The 18,665-nt window shown below is 38.2% G+C and overlaps 4 protein-coding genes across 7 annotated transcripts in view; 3 read left to right on the top strand and 1 right to left on the bottom strand.

Annotated features, from left to right (window-relative positions):
- LOC134812130 (histone-lysine N-methyltransferase 2A-like) overlaps positions 1-3,363 on the top strand; it is a 36,275-nt gene extending 32,912 nt beyond the window's left edge. For 2 of the 4 annotated variants that reach the window (XM_063819345.1, XM_063819344.1), the window contains 4 exons: positions 51-164; positions 401-478; positions 646-1,095; positions 2,291-3,363. In XM_063819345.1, the coding sequence (XP_063675415.1) occupies positions 51-164; positions 401-478; positions 646-1,095; positions 2,291-3,274 (1,626 nt within the window). In that variant the 3' untranslated portion in view covers positions 3,275-3,363. Of the gene's footprint in view, positions 1-50; positions 165-400; positions 479-645; positions 1,103-2,290 lie in introns of all 4 variants that reach the window. The other 2 variants (XM_063819347.1, XM_063819346.1) reach the window with 1 other exon arrangement.
- The window catches only part of LOC134813368 (uncharacterized), a 359,978-nt gene that overhangs the window by 214,550 nt on the left and 126,763 nt on the right, over positions 1-18,665 (bottom strand). The window lies entirely within an intron of this gene.
- On the top strand, positions 12,701-14,886 carry LOC134813100 (uncharacterized). The gene is made up of 4 exons (XM_063820779.1): positions 12,701-12,773; positions 12,961-13,036; positions 13,885-14,145; positions 14,430-14,886. The coding sequence occupies exons 1-4, from the start codon at positions 12,719-12,721 to the stop codon at positions 14,575-14,577; spliced, it is 540 nt and encodes a 179-aa protein (XP_063676849.1). The 5' UTR covers positions 12,701-12,718; the 3' UTR covers positions 14,578-14,886.
- LOC134813284 (MMS19 nucleotide excision repair protein homolog) overlaps positions 15,202-18,665 on the top strand; it is a 3,729-nt gene continuing 265 nt past the window's right edge. The window contains exons 1-10 of the mRNA XM_063820974.1: positions 15,202-15,385; positions 15,538-15,632; positions 15,824-15,996; positions 16,280-16,337; positions 16,566-16,694; positions 17,143-17,339; positions 17,487-17,626; positions 17,760-17,944; positions 18,216-18,393; positions 18,566-18,642. Of these exons, the coding sequence (XP_063677044.1) occupies positions 15,213-15,385; positions 15,538-15,632; positions 15,824-15,996; positions 16,280-16,337; positions 16,566-16,694; positions 17,143-17,339; positions 17,487-17,626; positions 17,760-17,944; positions 18,216-18,393; positions 18,566-18,642 (1,405 nt within the window). The 5' untranslated portion in view covers positions 15,202-15,212. The remainder of the gene's footprint in view (positions 15,386-15,537; positions 15,633-15,823; positions 15,997-16,279; positions 16,338-16,565; positions 16,695-17,142; positions 17,340-17,486; positions 17,627-17,759; positions 17,945-18,215; positions 18,394-18,565; positions 18,643-18,665) is intronic.

The raw sequence follows: 18,665 nt of genomic DNA, 5'->3' as shown, positions 1-18,665 counted from the left end.
TGGTTACTAGGTTACTAGCTGGTTACTAAAGTCACGTGATTCCACCCCAGCAACAGAAGTACGGTATTCCTCTGACTCTAGAAGTTCCCCACCGAAATGTTGCAGTCCCCGTAACTCTATCTGTCCCCTACACCAACTTTGCTACTAATCCTGTCGGCAACATTGTTAGTTTCTTTGTTTACCCCGCGTCACCGAGATGTTACAATATACTGTGTAGTATTAGTAAATTATTAAAATTATAAGAGTCACGTAAGAACTAATCTCGACATTAGTTCCGGTTAACATTGAAAATTAACTCTGTAAAACCCACACTCCTCTTATTGTAGGATAATTGTATAAATTATAATTGTTTGACAACAAACAGTTCTCACAAGAAAAGTTGGCTCTACAATATTTTCAGTTTTCTAAATTAGCGGCGACTCCTGCTACACGAACAGAAAAACAACCTGAAACAACCCCCACGCCTACCAGTAACATCGTGAGTAATATCTGTAGTTGTTAGGTTACTATCTGGTTACTAGGATACTATCTGGTTACCAGGTTTCTAGCTGGCTACCAGGTTATTATCTAGCTACTAGGTTACTATTAGGTTAATAGGTTACTACCACAAAACTTACTAACAATACTCATTCAAATCTTTTTCAGTTCAGTAAGTTCCAACCCAAAGTAGTGATAAAGAGAGAGATACTAAAACAGGCAAAGACTGTTCTAGAAACCAAATCTTTGATAAGTCCCAGTAAACTACCCTTACTTGCCGGGCCTTCCATCAGTGCGTTAAAGTCAGTCAGACTGCCTAGACTTGAGCTAAAGGACTCCAATAAGTTTGGAAATAGAGTCCCTCTCCTCAGTAACAATGTGAACTCAGCCTCCGAGCTAAAACCATCAAATTCTAGTTCAGAACCTCAGAATACTCCAGAACAATCGGACAGGTCAGATTCTATCACTCCGCAAGCATCTACAACTACTGATACCCTCGGTAAAGAGGGGTGTGAGGAAAGTTCCAGCTCTTCAAATCTAGCGTATGGTGCTGGGGCCCCTCCCCCCTTAACCTTACAGAAAATACAACCTGTTGTAACCCTTACCAGACTTCCATCGGTATGAGGTACAGTTGTCATCTGTCTAACCTTGTCATCTGTCTAATCTTGTCATCTGTCTAACCTTGTCATCTGTCTAATCTTGTCATCTGTCTAACCTTGTCATCTGTCTAATCTTGTCATTTGTCTAATCTTGTCATTTGTCTAACCTTGTCATCTGTCTAATCTTGTCATTTGTCTAATCTTGTCATTTGTCTAATCTTGTCATTTGTCTAATCTTGTCATCTGTCTAATCTTGTCATCTGTCTAACCTTGTCATCTGTCTAATCTTGTCATCTGTCTAACCTTGTCATCTGTCTAATCTTGTCATGTGTCTAATCTTGTCATCTGTCTAACCTTGTCATCTGCCTAATCTTGTCATTTGTCTAACCTTGTCATCTGTCTAATCTTGTCATCTGTCTAATCTTGTCATCTGTCTAATCTTGTCATTTGTCTAATCTTGTCATCTGTCTAATCTTGTCATTTGTCTAACCTTGTCATCTGTCTAATCTTGTCATCTGTCTAATCTTGTCATTTGTCTAATCTTGTCATTTGTCCAATCTTGTCATTTGTCTAATCTTGTCATTTGTCCAATCTTGTCATTTGTCTAACCTTGTCATCTGTCTAACCTTGTCATCTGTCTGACCTTGTCATTTGTCTAACCTTTTCATTTGTCCAATCTTGTCATTTGTCTAACCTTGTCATCTGTCTAACCTTGTCATCTGTCTAATCTTGTCATCTGTCTAATCTTGTCATCTGTCTAATCTTGTCATCTGTATAACTTTGTCATCGGTCTTACCTTGTCATCTGTCTAACCTTGTCATCTGTCTAATCTTGTCATCGGTCTTACCTTGTCATCTGTCTAACCTTGTCATCTGTCTAATCTTGTCATCTGTCTAACCTTGTCATTTGTCTAATCGTGTCATCTGTCTAATCTTGTCATCTGTCTAACCTTATCATCTGTCTAATCTTGTCATCTGTATAACTTTGTCATCTGTCTAACCTTGTATTCGCATGTCTTAGTTGTTAATTTAATGTTGTATAAGTTGTTCAGATAATGCAGTTATAGTTGTGTACATAAAATATAGTCTATTTTGAGTTCATCAAATTTGGTTTATTAATTGTTCATATATAGTGTTTTTATATTTTTATAGTTGTTCAGATAATTTTGTCATAGTTTTGTGTCCAAATGATGCTGACAACAACCTATATTTCAGGTGACCCACCCCCTCACGATATACCGACATCTAAGACCACTGGAAACACTTTACCGTAACATGCTGTGTTTTGTGCCGCTTCCGAAACTTCCGCCCCCAACAGTGGCCACAGTAACTCCACCTCTTCCTAATAAACACAACACCTGGAACCCAGGACTTTGTTCTTCAAGGGATAATGTTCCGACACTAACACCTAAAAACCAGTCTTCTGTTCTACAAAATAGCTGTCCTAACCTGCGAGCAGTGTTGGACACACTCAAAAACAGTATAACCGTTCCTAAAGCAGGTCTGGTAAAGTCACCCCACATATTAAACAACTGCCTGTTACCAGGAAGATACGGAACCATAACCAGTCCTCGCCCTATTTGTTCTCCCTCCCTAACAAAGAGCTACGTACCTGCTGACTCTGATATCATATCCAGTCCTCGCCCTATTTGTTCTCCCTCTCTAACAAAGAGCTACGTACCTGCTGACTCTGATATCATATCCAGTCCTCGCCCTATTTGTTCTCCCTCTCTAACAAAGAGCTACGTACCTGCTGACTCTGATATCACCTCAGTTCCGGACCCTACTCTGGCAATGTCAGGTGTTCTGTCCCAGACGGAGATGCTTCTCTCCTCCAGACTCAGCTACCCTATACTGTTCCGGTTCCCTGCTCCTGAAAACGATTTATCTCCTTACCCCAGACTTGGTGTTGTGTTTTTCAGCGTTCAGAATGTTGTACCTGGATCAGTGGCGCCCCTCCCTAGATCCCTTACATCATCTTCACTAAAGCAGAACAAAAAGCGTGGTACTAAGAGAGGTGCAGCTTCTTTAAAAGCTGTCACTAAATTAGTAAAATATCAGAATAGTGCACGGGATACTGAAGGGAAGAAGATTAATGACGAGAATATAGGAGGTTCAGTTAGAGGATGTGAACCTCCTCTCAGAACGTATTCCATGAGAACTATTCGTAAGAAACGGTCAATCAGTTTTATCTTTTGACATCTTATTTGAATCTTAGAACATGCTATTTATTAATCAAATTCCCTGATGATCCCTCGTATGTGACCCATGCATCATGCTACTGATAATTGATATTATTATAATATAGTCAGATGTTTTCTAGAATAGTATTTTATGAATAAGATGTTCACATTTGTGTCCGTTCCTACAGTTAGTATTCACTCTTGTGTTGAGCCGGGGAAGTAAGCCATTTTTAGCGGAAAATTAGATTTAGTATTAATTTTATCGCTTGTGTTCTTATATTATTTGTGCGCTTTATACTTAAGTTACACTGTTGAATTTAAGTGAGTAGCACTTGCTCAAGTTCAGCAACGTTACTTTTATTAGTTAAACTGAGGTTTGACAGCGTTAATCTACTTCAAATGTGAACCTTTTCTGTGTTTCAACTGAGCCTAATTTTTAAAAGTGTAATGATATTTTAGTCGTAAGTTAAGTTTGAAAGTATTTATACGTTTTGCGTTTAGTAGTATAAGTAATACAGCTAATGTTTATTTACCATACCAACCATTTAAGTTACCCTAAAGAAAATGTTTTGTTGCCTATTAGATAAAATATGTAATATCCTTCTGGATTTAACACACAGTTAATTTTAGAACAATCTCGAAGATAGACTGTAGAGTGATTTAGCTCCATTAGCACGCTCAAAAAAATCATCCAAAGACGTTCATGGTTTAAAATGACTGAAGTATCGGTATTACATTAACGGGTGATACTCGTAAAATATTTGTCGAGTCCAACTCGGTGCGCGTCTTGGTAGGTTATAATTATACAAGTATTACATTTACAGCGACAGACTTCTCAAAATTTCCAAAAAGAAAACATTTTTTCTCGAAAGTGAGTTAGAGTGTGGGTGATACTTGTCATAGAAACCAGTCCCCAAGTCTTTAACTACCTAAAACGACTGGAAAGCATGGAAGCCATTATCTTGACATACGTTGCATGCCACTTTTCGCGCGCGAAGCGCGTGCCGCCGAAAAGCGCCATGGGACAATAAGACAACTTGTGAATTTACTGACGCCGCGCATTAATTGGTTGACGCCGCGCAGAGATGCTCCTTCCTGGTGTATCCATATATATCTCTGATATTTGGGATACGTAACATGGATCAACCCTTGTCCGGCACGCATATAATTTTACGGAACAAAAGAAACTGGGCTTGTTTTCAGTTTTGTTACTCCGGCATTTGCTCTAACCAGAGCCCTCTCGCTTAGCTTGCGTATACACATGGCTATGTTGTATGTGAAGCGTAGACACATGGCTATGTGAACCCTGAATATTTTTCGACGTTTTGCATCTCTTGGGACGGAGTGAAAAGCCAAAAACCTTCTCCTGCTACTGGTGTCTTTTCCCTCACGGTTTTACAACCTCCAAATGCACAATGATTTATTATTACCATGAACCGTCTTTTGATCAATTTTATTTAGTAAAGGGCGCTCCTACTAAATCGATCGCCCAAATTTTAAGAAAATTCTTGTGAAAAGGCCCTTTGGGTATGAAATTGATCTGGTTCGGTGTATTTTGGACGCTGATTACTATAGTATGTAGTAGCTGTGTGATTGTGAATTTGACCATTGTTAATTTGGTCTGCAGTCTGGCCCGGAGCGCGCCAGTTTGTAGCACTTGCCATCGGGCCATTTCGAGAAGAAAGCGGCGCGCGCTACTTCGATGAAATTTAGACGAGTAACATCCGTCAAGTAAATAATTTATACCAATGTAATTTAGGATGATTTCAAATATCCTGTCATCACTCTTGGAGTAATGGATATTATATGTTTATTTCAATAAATATAATAATCAATAAATTAGAATAGAAACTTGTCTTCTTTTCAGCTCACTCTTCTGAAACATCTTCCTCTACATTCTCAGCCTCATCATCAACTTCATTATCTTCATCATCAACATCATCACCCCTGTCTTCATCGTTGGTGGTGTGTGCAAGATTTAGGTACAGTTCGTCAACAGGTATTGCTTTCTCATAATACCGTCCTCTGTGTCCTCTCACTGCAATCAATACTGTCTTAAGTAGCTCAAACCTCAAACGACGTCTTAGATTTGCCATAATGAGGCTTTTGTCCTGGCTGGTCTTGGCTGCCAGAAGTGTTGCTACTCGTTTAAGGAACATGGTAGCCTGTGGGCCCATACCTCCGGTGGTCGAGAATACAAGGCCATTGCAGGTTCCTTTTTCAATTTGTACACAGCGGTCTCCATATTTCCTTTCTTTCTCTCTTTCATGCTTGCTGTACATCTTTGCTGGGGTGTTGTGATTAGCGTTGGATTTGGCTCCGGGGTGTAAAACCCTGATATCAAAAAATGCCATCTCCATTGGTGACCACAAACCTCTAGCTGCTATGTCGAGCCTTGCCCCATCATCCAGAATGGTACCAGGGCGAAGGCTTTCTCCAGTGCATGGCTGGAGTGTGGGCTCTACAACAACCTCATTACAGATTTTTTCAAGAATGCTTGCAACAGTGTCTCTCAGTCGGTTGTGTCTGCTGTTGACAAAGCCCCCTTTCTTGCAAATAAGAATGTGGTTGTAGGTGTTATCTTTGCCACAAATGCATTTCTTGGCTATGTTGGCAATGGGTAGAGCATATCTCAATGCTATCGCGTCTTTGAACCCTCGCTTGTTCAAGACAAAGCCGTACTTCTCATAGGGAAGTCCGGTCAGCCAGCTTGATGCACCTTTTTCACATGCATGTGGGATCTTCTCACTGATCGAAGGTGGAAGATCGTTCATCAGCTGGTTTTTGAGTGACTCATACCTCTTGGCATTAGACATGCTTAGTAAAGTAAAGTAAAGTAAAATTTATGACATCACATCATCACACATGTCTACAAACTATCATCGCACTGTGTGAAAAAATATATAATAAATATTTCCCCACCAACATTAATTGATTATCAAATACAATATTTAAAAACAATTTCATCAAAAACATTATCCTATTTTAAAAACTTCCCAGTGGAATAAAGATTTATAAAACGCTTCTTTGCCACATAAGGATGGAACCAAAGATAATTGTTATGTTTCTCTTTATTACTGACATAACTGGCTCCCTCAATTCTTACTAAAACTTCATTAGAAACATTCCAAAAAAAGCAATCATTTGTAATACTTTTAGAAATCATATCTATCTTATATCCTTCTAATTTAATTTTAAAACCTAAAACTGTCACAGAGTTCTTGACGTCCGGAGGGAGTTTGTTCCAATATGGAATAACTCGCTCCGGGAGAAAAGACTTCTGGATATTCTTGACCTTTGTCACACTTTTACTACATCTATTGGATGAAACCAGATTAAGACCTGATCTGCTTGGTCTGAACAAGTCTGAACCATAATCAGTCATAGCATTAATAACCTTAAAAGCTTCAATAAGGTCCCCACGTATTCGCCGCTCTGCCAGCGTTGTCAAATTGAGGATTTCCAGTCTACGGCTGTAAGGAAGAGTACCCACCTCATCAATCAGACGGGTAAACCGCCTCTGGACGCTCTCCAGCTCCAAAACAGTCCCCCAACTTCCATGAGCCGCAGGTGGATTCCACAATTGGACACAATACTCAAGATGAGGTCTTATTAAAGCTTTATATATAGCAATCATAACAACCTTTTCTCTAATAACTAAATTCCTTACAATCCAACAAATCATACGATTTGCCTTAGCGATACATGCTTTGATCTGTTCGTTCCAAAGCAGGGAGCTATGGGTAATAACCCCCAAATCTTTTTCCTGTGCAGATACTTCAAGTTCTATACCATTTACCTTATAATTTAAATTAGGATTGTTGTTAAAATTAATGTGCACTACTTTGCACTTGGCAGGATTAAATTGTAAAAGCCAAATACTTTCCCAAACTTCTAATTCTTCGATATCTTCAGCAACACTACCGTGGTTAGCTGCATTACCAATTAATTTAAGATCATCAGCAAATAACTTTATCTTATTTTTTACAAGGTCAGGCAAATCATTAATATACAGAATGAATAGGAGAGGGCCTAGAACTGACCCCTGAGGAACACCAGATAAAACATGTTTAACCTCGGACCATTGTCCTTCTACAGAAACCCTCATAGTCCTGTCTGTAAGAAAATCTTTAATAACATCTAAAACCTTTCCTTTGACACCAAAGCCTTCCAATTTAGACAGAAGTCTAAAGTGGGGGACTGTGTCGAATGCCTTACTAAAATCAAAGTATAGAAGATCAACCGGAGCACCTTCATCTAAAATGTCAAGAATGTCATCAAATGTCTCTAAAAGATTAGATAAACACGATTTACCCTTAACAAATCCATGCTGATGCTTCGAAATTCGATGTTCTAGAAAATTTAATACATGTGCTCTCACCAACTTTTCATACACTTTGCACAAAATACACGTTAATGAAACGTGTATAGTCCGCTTATGGCAGACTTGACTGCTTTCCCAGCCTCTCTGTTGGTATTGAGAGTGGTGTGTTGCTTCAGGATGTGGTCTGTAAGCTGCTGGTTAGCCATGAGTGAGTTCTTGTACTCATTATCAGCAATTTCTACTGGATTGATGATAGCTAGTCCACCTAACTTGGCTGGGAGGGAGAACAGGCTGCGCTCAAAGTTGGACCTAATTGTGTGTCCTGTCATGTTGGGAATGAGCAAATTCCTGATCTTGTCCTCAATGGGCTGCAAGTTCACTGCTATGTCAGGGGTGGTCCTCATCAGGAAAGACCATCTGCGAGAGGAGCCGTAAACAAAAGCGGCGTAAGCAAGGTGTGGCTCATGCTGTGCAATTGATGCCAATCCCTCGATCTCTTCTATCCATTCAACACATTTGGCTTGGATAAACTTATTCTTTCCAGACTCTGTACCAATAAAGGAACCCAGGTAACGACAACCTTCGGTGGTGATGTTAAGGTCGGGAAGAGAGACTTGGCTTCCTCTTGATACTCCTCTTTAACTATAAGCCAGGTCTTGGAAGGTTTGGGAAAATAGCCATAAACGGGGCCAGATGCCTGTAGGGTATCCCACCAAATCTTCAGGGCTTTAAGCCTTCCTGCTGCTCCAGAATCATCTGCAAACCATATGTGTTTAGCAGCTTTGTTGGAGGGCTTATTTACCTCCGGAGTCCTATCTGGAGTAGTATCTGGCGGTGTCTCAATCTTATTGTTCTCCTCTGGAGGCTTCTGGGGAGGTTTCGTGTTCTCACAGACCACGGGGGAGATATCTGGTGGCTCTGTGGGGAGTTTGCCCATAAGGGGCATCAGGCTACAGGAGTAAAATGCAGAAGCACAGTTATCCCCCTGAGTAGTACCTTCTTGGGATAAAATAAACAATCCCTTGGAGTTTGGTATGTACAGTTTTGCTGCTTTTCTGTAGGTATTAACAAGATATTTATACAGCTCGGGACACATCACACTTGTGTTGTGGAGGGCAACTCTCCGGTTTAAACGGTTGAAGGCATTATCTGCATCAACCAGAAGGATACCGTGAGTGTCATCATCTTCATACATAGTTCTAAGAGCATGAATAGCAGCTTCTACTCCACCTTCTAGGCCTGCTGACGCTTGAAGCGGTGCAGTGGCTGCTAGGATCTCTGGTTTAAGCAGAGTAGTAACTGACTTGCCGATTATTCGGCGGAGAACTTCACCGATCCCTATTGGTCTAACACCAGGCTTCTTGTCCAAAGGAATGAGGCGACAAGATATGAAGGATGCTAGGGGATCAGGGTCGACTAATTCAGTGCAAAGTTTTCTGGTCAGTAAGGCAACTGATTCACATAGTTCAGCACCACATGTCTTGAAAGACTTAGAGCAAAGGATACGTTGCCAACCATCAGAATCTAAGCCAGAGGGGCCGGCTGATCCATTGGTGTTCTTTGCTGCCTTCTGGATTGCTTCACTATCTATGTTTTCGAATATAACATTGTCTACTTTTTCCAGGCCCACCTTGCTGAGTAGACTGCTTACGAGGAAGGACTCTTCAGGCTGTGGGTCAGGATGTTTGCTCTCTAGCAACTTGATAGTTTCTGGTGTTGGCTCTAGGAGGCCCCCAGCTTTATTTGTTACCCATCTGAGCGCTGCTGACACCTTTCCTTGAAGCATGAGCTTGGAGAATATTTTGTGTGTATGTTGGGGAGTAAACTTGCTTGATGTTATACGCTTCTGAATAGCTTTACCTTCTTTGATGAGGCCCTTGATGTCTCCTTTTTCCCAAAGTTTGAGGCAATCTTCAAGATGTCTGACGGTGTCCTTTGTTTTGGATCGTTTGGAGGGTTTTTGAAGGAGCAGGGCTGGCATAACCATAAGTGCAGTCATGGCCACATTTTGGAGGGGGGAGTTGTTAACATAAAAGTTGATGACTTTAGTAGTCGCTTTCACATATGCTTTACCTTGAGCACCAGAAGGAACCTTGAACAGGTTTTTCTTCCACTTGATTATTTCATCATAGGCATTGCCAAATGTCTCTTTGATAAAAGGTCCCTTGAGCAAACCCCATGTTGCGGGTGTTGAGTCAGCTGTCTTCACAAAACTTGGAAAGCCAGGGAAAGCCTCTTTACCATAACAAGAGGAACAGTACCAATATCCATCACCAACTGCTTGATCGCCCTCTGTAAGGCATGTAACATGGAACCATTTTCCACAAACACCGTCACATCCAACAACATCCCCTCCACGATCGGCTGTTGTGCTGCATGCTGGGCAAAGGATTACACTATCGTCAGTTTCTTTGTGTATGTTTACATCGTCTTTGGTCTTATTTACATCAGACTGTTTACATTTATTTACATTTACATATATATCGTTGCATGTTTTACACACCTCTTCTTCTCTTTTCTTCAGTCCAGCACATTTAACATGGTACCACTGTTTACATGGCCCAAGACAAGAAAATCCTCTTGTTGCTTTAGCATTACATATATGGCACACCTTTGTAGCAGATAGTGAGGTTGACATAACAGAACCAGCGTCTAACCAGCTCTCAAAAAGACTAGGATGATTTCAAATGAGACTTATTTGTTATTACATAGCACAAAAATCATTTTTTGACGAGTTATGAGCAAATCATAACCATTTTTGTCAAACGCATGCACGTGACAGGATTGTAAAACGATATTTGAGCTGTTTATTGTTTATGCTTTAGGATTCGAGTTAATTTTGGTTTTAAATAAATTTGTTATCGTGAAGATAATATAAAAATTTAAAATATGAAGTACAAATTTGTACACCTTAACTTTAAATACTTACCATTAAAATCGAAATCAACATTTACAATTATGTAAAATGTACAAAGTATTGAACGCCGAACGATCAAAATTTAAATACGCCCGTTTAGCGCCGCGACAATAATTTAATTCAGAATGTTGCGCAAAATAACTTTACGCAGTAACTAACGCGAACGTGGGCGAGTTATTACATATAATACAAAAAACGTTGTTCGCTAACCCTAATTGGCCTTGACTCTTTTTCCTTTTGTGCCTTTGGCACCTAAGTCATAGATCGAAAAAAATATTCGGCGCAGATGTTACTGTCTCACAAAATCTGATTGAATATATAGGGGAGCGATAGGCTGGCGCTGTCCAGTAATAGAAATGCTGTCTCATTGTTTTATTTAACTAGCCCCGGCCCCCTGCTCTTGCTACTCGCTGAAAATACAGTCTGTGAATACACGCCACACAAATCAATGTAACCCGGGTGCTATCAGACAGTTGACGGATGTTACTCGTCTAAATTTCTTCAAAGTAGCGCGCCGCTTCCTTCTCGAAATGTTAATGGCAAGTGCTTTGATTGAAATAAATTTTCGTGCACATACAGAATGAATGGTTAATAATTTAATATATATGTAGAACAAGCTCTGTGCACGGGATGCTTCCTGGAAGAATCCAGTTCTTTTAGCGGGGCACCCTACCTAAAGCCAAATTGAGATATAATAATCATATTCCTAGGGAAATAATCAGAAATCGAATACCAATCAAATAATATGATATATAGGAGTAGTAACCATATTTACTATGCAAAATGCCCCAACCACATAGTGTAAATTTATATGAAATTCAAATTCCATATCATCATTAAACCTCAATAGTCAATATAATAGCCCAAGCAAAATTAAATAACTTCTTATATACCTAATTACCTAATTACTGTCATACTACAAATTAATTAAACAATTGAAATCTGTTAACCAGAGAATAAATTTCTAAACCTAAAGCAAGTGAAATAATTTAGATGCAATAATGAATGCCTAATGTGAGTATCATCTGTCAATGTCCTTGTAAAACAGTCTGTACAAGAGATATGAGTAACTAATATAGAAAAAAAAAACAACAGGAAGTTGTCGTCTGTTAGAAAATAAATAAAATATCTAGTACGAAGTAGCACGTGCCGGGCCAGACCATTAACAATGGTCAATCAGACAGTTGAACAGTGCAGTTGCACTGTAGTTGTTCCATAAAATAATTTGCACAATGCTGTTGGTAATTGGTTATTCAATTGGTTATTTCCCGTGGCTTATAAGCGGTTAATTTTTAAGTCACATGATTAGTTTCTGTTTCTAAGTTGTGTTGAAGGATGTTATAATTGTTCAGGATGACACAGAAGGAAGATAATATATAATGACGTTTGTGGTGAAACAATCTTTCTCACATCCAAGAGCTTGGCATTTCCTCTTGTATCAAGTATCAACTTTTTTCCTCTTGTATCAAGTATCAACTTTAAAAAAAAGACTTCCTGCGTAAAGCTACATTTTGGCTATCTTGTGATCCAAAAGAAGTAACAAGGGTCCATAAAGCATATAGATGATTGAAATCACTACATAGTATATAGGTAGCTAAAACAATGTGTGAGATATTGGCTCATGCTCAAATGGGAATAAAAACTGTGCATACTGCATAGATTTGGGGGTTACAGAGACAAGTGGAATTGTACCAGATATCGTTGTGGACATTTGCCCTTCCAATATAATACCATGACGATATGTTTGCAGCATACTGCACATAGATAGAGTACGTTATAATATGTGACATTTGACCACTATTATCAAACGCCCAATGTATAACATTCCGGGTTATTTGAAATCTCGAAAATAACGTTCTCCTTTTGAAAATCTAAACTTAAATATAGCTATTGTTTGGGATGTCAATGGTAAAGCGGATTGGATAGAGCACTTGGATCTTATGATCTAATATTTGGAATGTAATTTTATTCAATGTTCATCATATTTTGATATTATTAGTGTGTCCTTTGAGAAAGTAAAGCTTGACAATGCAAGGTGTACCCGGGAATGTGGCCGGGCTCTTATAACAGAGCAACCCATCAAATCACGACTTTACCCATCACATGTGGTAGTGGCAGCATCAACTAAAATAGTTGCTTTTAATATTTGTTCAGGGCTCAAGATTAATCACTCAATAAAATATCCTGATGTCAGCAATTATTTGCAGCTTTATGTAAATATGAATCATGTGAAGAGAGTTCATGGAATGTTCCACAGATCTATTACAACAACAGGTTTGTTAATTTATTTTATCTTTAACGTGAGAAAATCAAATCAATTTTCTTATAAAACCAAATCGTTCTTATTGCTAACTACCTATTTAATGAAGAATTTTAATTTGTCTTGAGAGATTTTTTTGAGATGCTTTTCCAAAACAAATTTGAATTTGAACTAATTAATCTTAATTGATAAATCTTTCAGCACTGTGTTTGAAGAAACCACAAGTGGCAGCTTTGGCTAGGAAAGCACCCCGAACTTGTGATCCTGATTTCACTAGGTTAATATTGAATATTTTACAGTGTAATTATTCATAATATAGCAGTAAAACTTGAATAAGCTATAACAAAAGATCCATTGCCCAGGTCAAGATTCATGCGAGACTGTGAGTTAGGCTTATCGCACAAAATAAATAACTATAAATAAAATAAATATACACGTGTATGGTGTATTTTATCAGTTGTTTATATTATAAAAACTTCGACGTAACGCGTCTAGGGAGTAGCTAAGGATCCATTGAATCTATGCGATCTCCTCGTCTGTTGTCTAAGACTAGACGACGGGTATCCGCAGTGGCATAAATTTAAAAGGTGGCTAGGAATACAGTCTGGAAAAGAAAAAATAAGGCTATATATTTTTATAACGGCTATAAATGCAAATGTTTCGGCTGCTTCGGGGCCGGATGACGATTTTATTATGTCTCATCCTCAATTCCATACCACACTGTATCGTACTTTGCTAATTATATTACCGAGGTATCATTAGTTACTCATATTTGCCAAAAAAGTGGGAAGAAAATTATATTCAACCTAGCCTCGAACACGCAATCTTCATAACTAGATTCTGCGAGCTAACCAACTATAGCCGGCTAGATTCCTGCATATTCCTGAGAACTATTTAAATTGAAGTTTCATAATTCCTCTCCAGAGGTAGATGAGATTGGCCCTGAGGTACCTTAGTTCTTCAGTTGGCACAAGACATGTGGGGGCAGTGGGTGGGGGGCTGGGAATCGCACTTTCAATTGCCCAAAATCCAGACTCATCGCATTTTCTCAGGAATCTTAGTAAGGGATCCATTGATCTGTCTTGAAATGATAACAACGAATAATGAGCTTATTTTCTTCACTAGATGCAGAGGGGCATCTCCTTTAGAAGGGGAAGAAGATCCAATCCTAGGACCTGATGAAGATTATCCAGATTGGTTGTGGGAAATTGCTGATACCTACAACATGCCCATTGACGAGCATCTTCAGAAGCCAGATCATAATCTGTTTACCAAGATAAATGACTTTAGAATGAACATGAACAACAGGGTCATGAAGCTGAGACACAAACACCCAGACTTATACAGTCAGTTGAAGTTCCCAACGGAGGAGGAAATTATTGACGAGTAAGTGACTCCGGAAGTAACTCCGGAAGTAACTCCGGAAGTAACTCCGGAAGTAACTCCGGAAGGTAGATCTACATTCTACATTGAGCAACTTGAAACCTTGTCTTTGAGTTTTTTATCACACTAATAACGTGTTGATTTATTAAGCAAGGTGATTGTTTTAAATATTGTAATATTCTAAACTATTTCTCACTTATTATCCTCTGTACTGCTTTGATGATTATCATTTTAAAACTTTTGTGTCATGTACAACGAAAAGTGTGTTGAATGACCAAATATCACAGGATAAGAGAAGTGGAAGCAAGACGGAGGCCAAATCTGGCAGAAGGCCAGGCTTTTGCTTTGGATTTGAGGGAAAAAGCTGCAACTGAGATTGGAGGCAGTAAGGGTGGCTTGAAACCAGAGCGCATGGAAGAGGATGCATTGAATTAGATCTCTGGAAAAGAAGAAAGTGTGAGCAATAATACTGTAGATAATGCAGTGAGTAACAAGATTTTCCAGTGCAATAGAAGAATGGAACAACAGAAACTTGCGATTATTAAAGTTTAAAGAAATAGAAACATCTCAGAATATAATATCTATGTACCTAAATATAAGGATTTAGGACTTTCTATATATCCACTAACTATACTTGTACTTCATAGATCATTAATTTATTATTTATGACATGATGGTATATTTATTGCTCTATAGTCGATACTACAGTATACAAACTATACATATTGAAGTTTTATTCAGTATACTAACAAGCTGGTTTTACTATGAAAATCCTGAATTATCATGTCTTGTACATAAATGTAAATTGTACAAGCACTCAAGGTTCTTTAGTAGTGTCCATTCAAAAGTTCACTGTTCTTAAGTGTGAATCAGAAACCCAAATCTTTTAGCTTAATTAACCCAAAGAATCCAAGTAAATCAGGGCTTAACTATTGGAATTACAGTTTTACATAAGATATTGAACGTTGTGGGTTTGAAAGGTTACATTATAATAACGTATACATAATACATATTACATATCATATACTTTATGTATAATGCTGTCTTATCTCTAGATAGATGTATAGAACATGGTTGAAATTTCGATTCAATCCAACTTAGATAAAATGACTGACGAAGAAGCAAAGATAAGATTTGAGCTGGCGTGCAATGACTACATCAGAGAACCGAATAAGGAAGCATTCGAATTTGTGGCTGAGAATGGTCACAGATTCTCAATACTGCAATTTGTTCAGCTGCTTCAGTGAGTGTACTGGTCTGTAACATAATATAAAGCACATGAAATAGTTTACAGTTTGGAGGCCTATTTGATGAACTTGCTAATTTAATTAAACAAAAAGGAAGATGCATAACTTAAAATACGTTAATTAATTCGTAACTCTTTCCCTCACCCAGGCAGCATATTACCTCTAAAGTTGATGATGTCCGACTTAATGCTATTACTTTGCTAGTGGACGTATCTGTCAAGTCTAAACTTAACGATTCTGAAGGTTTGTTTAAAATTAAAATATCTCACCTATTGCCATTATCGAACTTATCGAACACAAATCTGAAGAAGTTAACAATTAAGCTCTGATAACAACAACATCTCAACTAATACCTTTAAATAGCTATCAGATTTATAATGAATATTGCTCCTAATAATACTATGCACCATATTCTCACAACACACAATTCCCAGTGGTAGTTCTAATAAAGTTTCTATGCGGGAGACTCTCAGAGAAGTACAGCATAGTTCCCAAGATACTGTCAGGACTGACAGGCTACGTGAAGGAGAGAGAAGTAGACTCTAGCACTGCTTGTTTGATAGCTAAAGAGTTAGCTCAGTCGGTTGATGTACAGGCACTGCATCAGGTGGGACAGGGTTGTAACGAATGGTTTATTCTAGAATCTAGAGGGTACTGTACTTCAGGGAATTATCATCATTCATTGTTTGATATTGTTCTTGTCCAATGTCCAAGAAAATGGCCAATCCTTTCAGTGTTTTCCCGAGAAATCTGAGTGGTCAATTTCTAAACCTCCAAAATTAGCCGATTAAAATCATTAACAATCCCTGGTTTATGAACGCCTTAAAATGTTATTGTATATTCTAAATTCTTAACACTTTATTCCGTATATTTATAATGAACATTCTCAGGACACAAGACACAAGGCATACACCCTCCTATACTCCCTATTACACTGCAACTTACTCAGTAAGAACTAGTAGTAATAGTATTAGGTATCTATACTGGAACATAATTCAAACTTATTAACAGATATAATATCCAATACTGAATTCTAATAGCTCTGTTCGTGACCGCAAGAATGGAGAACAGTTCGTAATAATTTAACCAACATTTTTCTCCATTCATGATTCATCCCATAAGTACTCCTCAGACGAACTCCCCCCTCCCATGTGTATTTATTTGTGTTTGTTTCAGGTTTACTGGAAGGAATGAACAATGAGTTTGTTGTGAGTTACATTAATCTGATCGATGGAGAGCAGGACCCGCGGAATCTGATGCTTATATTTAACATGACAGTAATTGTACTTCAACACTTCAACCTTGGTAATATTTGTTATCTTTATAATTTACTTACTTTTATACTTTGATAAATGCTAAAAACTTGAAAGTTTTGGCGTAATGAAGAAAAAAAGGCGGAATTTGGCAGCAAAATACATGGCACAACAAATTGCACTATATTCTGAAATTCTGATTTCAGTCAAAACCGCGAAATTTCGGTCAAGGGGACGGCAGAAAAGCTTCTCTTTAAAAATAGTCCAAAACCTCTTTTTATATTGTGATGATTTTCCGTTTATCAAAGCTTTCTTAGGGAATAGAACTTTGAGTACCTCAATCGTGTCTTGTGCCACCCTCAGTGACCTTGTAAGATGGTCATTAAAGAAAAATTCAGTCGAAACAGCAAAATTTGGGTCGCGGAAAGCTGAAATTCGAATATGTCATACTGTTAGCTATATACTATTATTCTATCAATAATTTGGTGATTTACTATCAGATAATATAGAAGAAACACTATTTGACGTTATATCCTGTTACTACCCTATTGATTTCACCCCACCGGATGACGCTGATGTAAAAGTCAGTCCAGAAGATCTGAGAGACAGACTTAACAACTGCTTTAAAGCTAACAACAAACTGGCTAAACACGCTATTCCCTTCTTGCTGGACAAGTTTACCAGCTCTGTTATGCAGGTTTGTGTTTTTTAGGTAAACAAACAGACTTTGAACAATATATTGTTCAAGGGGATCCTAATCAGGAGTCTTCCTTTTTAATTGTTTAGGGTACTTAGTACTTACTTAAGTTATTATAATACATATTACATATATACATTATCTCAGACCAGAATCCAGAGTTGTGAAACGTTGAAGTTATGTATAACGTCGTATGGTATCGGATGTACTGAAGAACACTTAATTCTTATTTGGAACGATGTGAAACAGGAAATATTTGGAGGAGTTAATAGAGACTTACGTGAAAGGTAAAAAACCTCTTTTTAAAACATTTTATATTATGGAGGAGTAGTGTTTTTCTTACTAACAAATAGATTCGTTAATCTAGATAAGAAAACCAAGACAAGAATGTTCTCGATGTAAACCCGGTTTTTGTATCAGGTGTCTAGAAGTAATATCCTCGCTGTTTTGGGTGCTGACTATTCCTAATGCGAAGAACAAATCTTTAGATCCGTCTCAGTTCATGGGTGTGGTGTTTGATTACTGCAAAGAGAAACTTAGTTACAGTGAAATTAAGTATCTCCGACCTACAGCGTGTATTCTTACTGCTATCGTTAAGAGTTCAGGTAACTTTTAATTTACTTTTTTTGATTCTTAATTTTTGTGGGACAGTGTGGCAATATTATAGGAATTTTCTGGAAAATAATTTTTATGGAAGCCGCGTAAACAACATTTTGGCGAAAGTGATTTATACCCACGTGATTTTAGCGCGCGCGTTTGTGGATAGATGGTGACCATGCTTGATCCATGCAGTATGTTACATCCCGATGGTTTAATTGATTATAACCGATTTCTCCTCTGAGTCTTTCCACTACCTAATGAAGGATGTATTCTCAGGAGCAGGAAGTGGTTTGGTAGCAGAGCATTGCCTGGATTGGTTTACAGACCGATTTCTAGAGCACACAGAAGCCAATGTGAAGCAGATAATATTAGATGAAATGGTAACTTTACTGGGAGATATGCAGTGTGAACCTGCTAGAGCCACAGCCGCTGTTAACCACTTTCAGTGGAAAAAGTAGGTTCGAGGATGAACCTTTTCATTAATATCTACGGAGTCATTGAAAAAATGTATCTTCATTTTTACTACAGCCAAACGGGTTACTCTTTAAACTATATTGGAAGTCAGGTAACCGGGCCAATAATAACTTCTAACTTGTTACCATAGTAATCCGCTAATCTCCCTCCAGATTAGAAGGTATGTTTCTGGGTGTTATCTCTGATAAGCAGTCTCGAGAGTTATGCAGTTCTGGGCTATGTGCTATCAGTCAACTTCTCAACATTTACCAT

This window comes from Bolinopsis microptera, chromosome 3 (genome assembly GCF_026151205.1).
Source record: "Bolinopsis microptera isolate Bmic1 chromosome 3, MBARI_Bmic_1.0, whole genome shotgun sequence".
Taxonomy (NCBI): Eukaryota; Metazoa; Ctenophora; class Tentaculata; order Lobata; family Bolinopsidae; genus Bolinopsis; species Bolinopsis microptera.
This window is presented reverse-complemented; position numbering and strand designations above follow the sequence as displayed.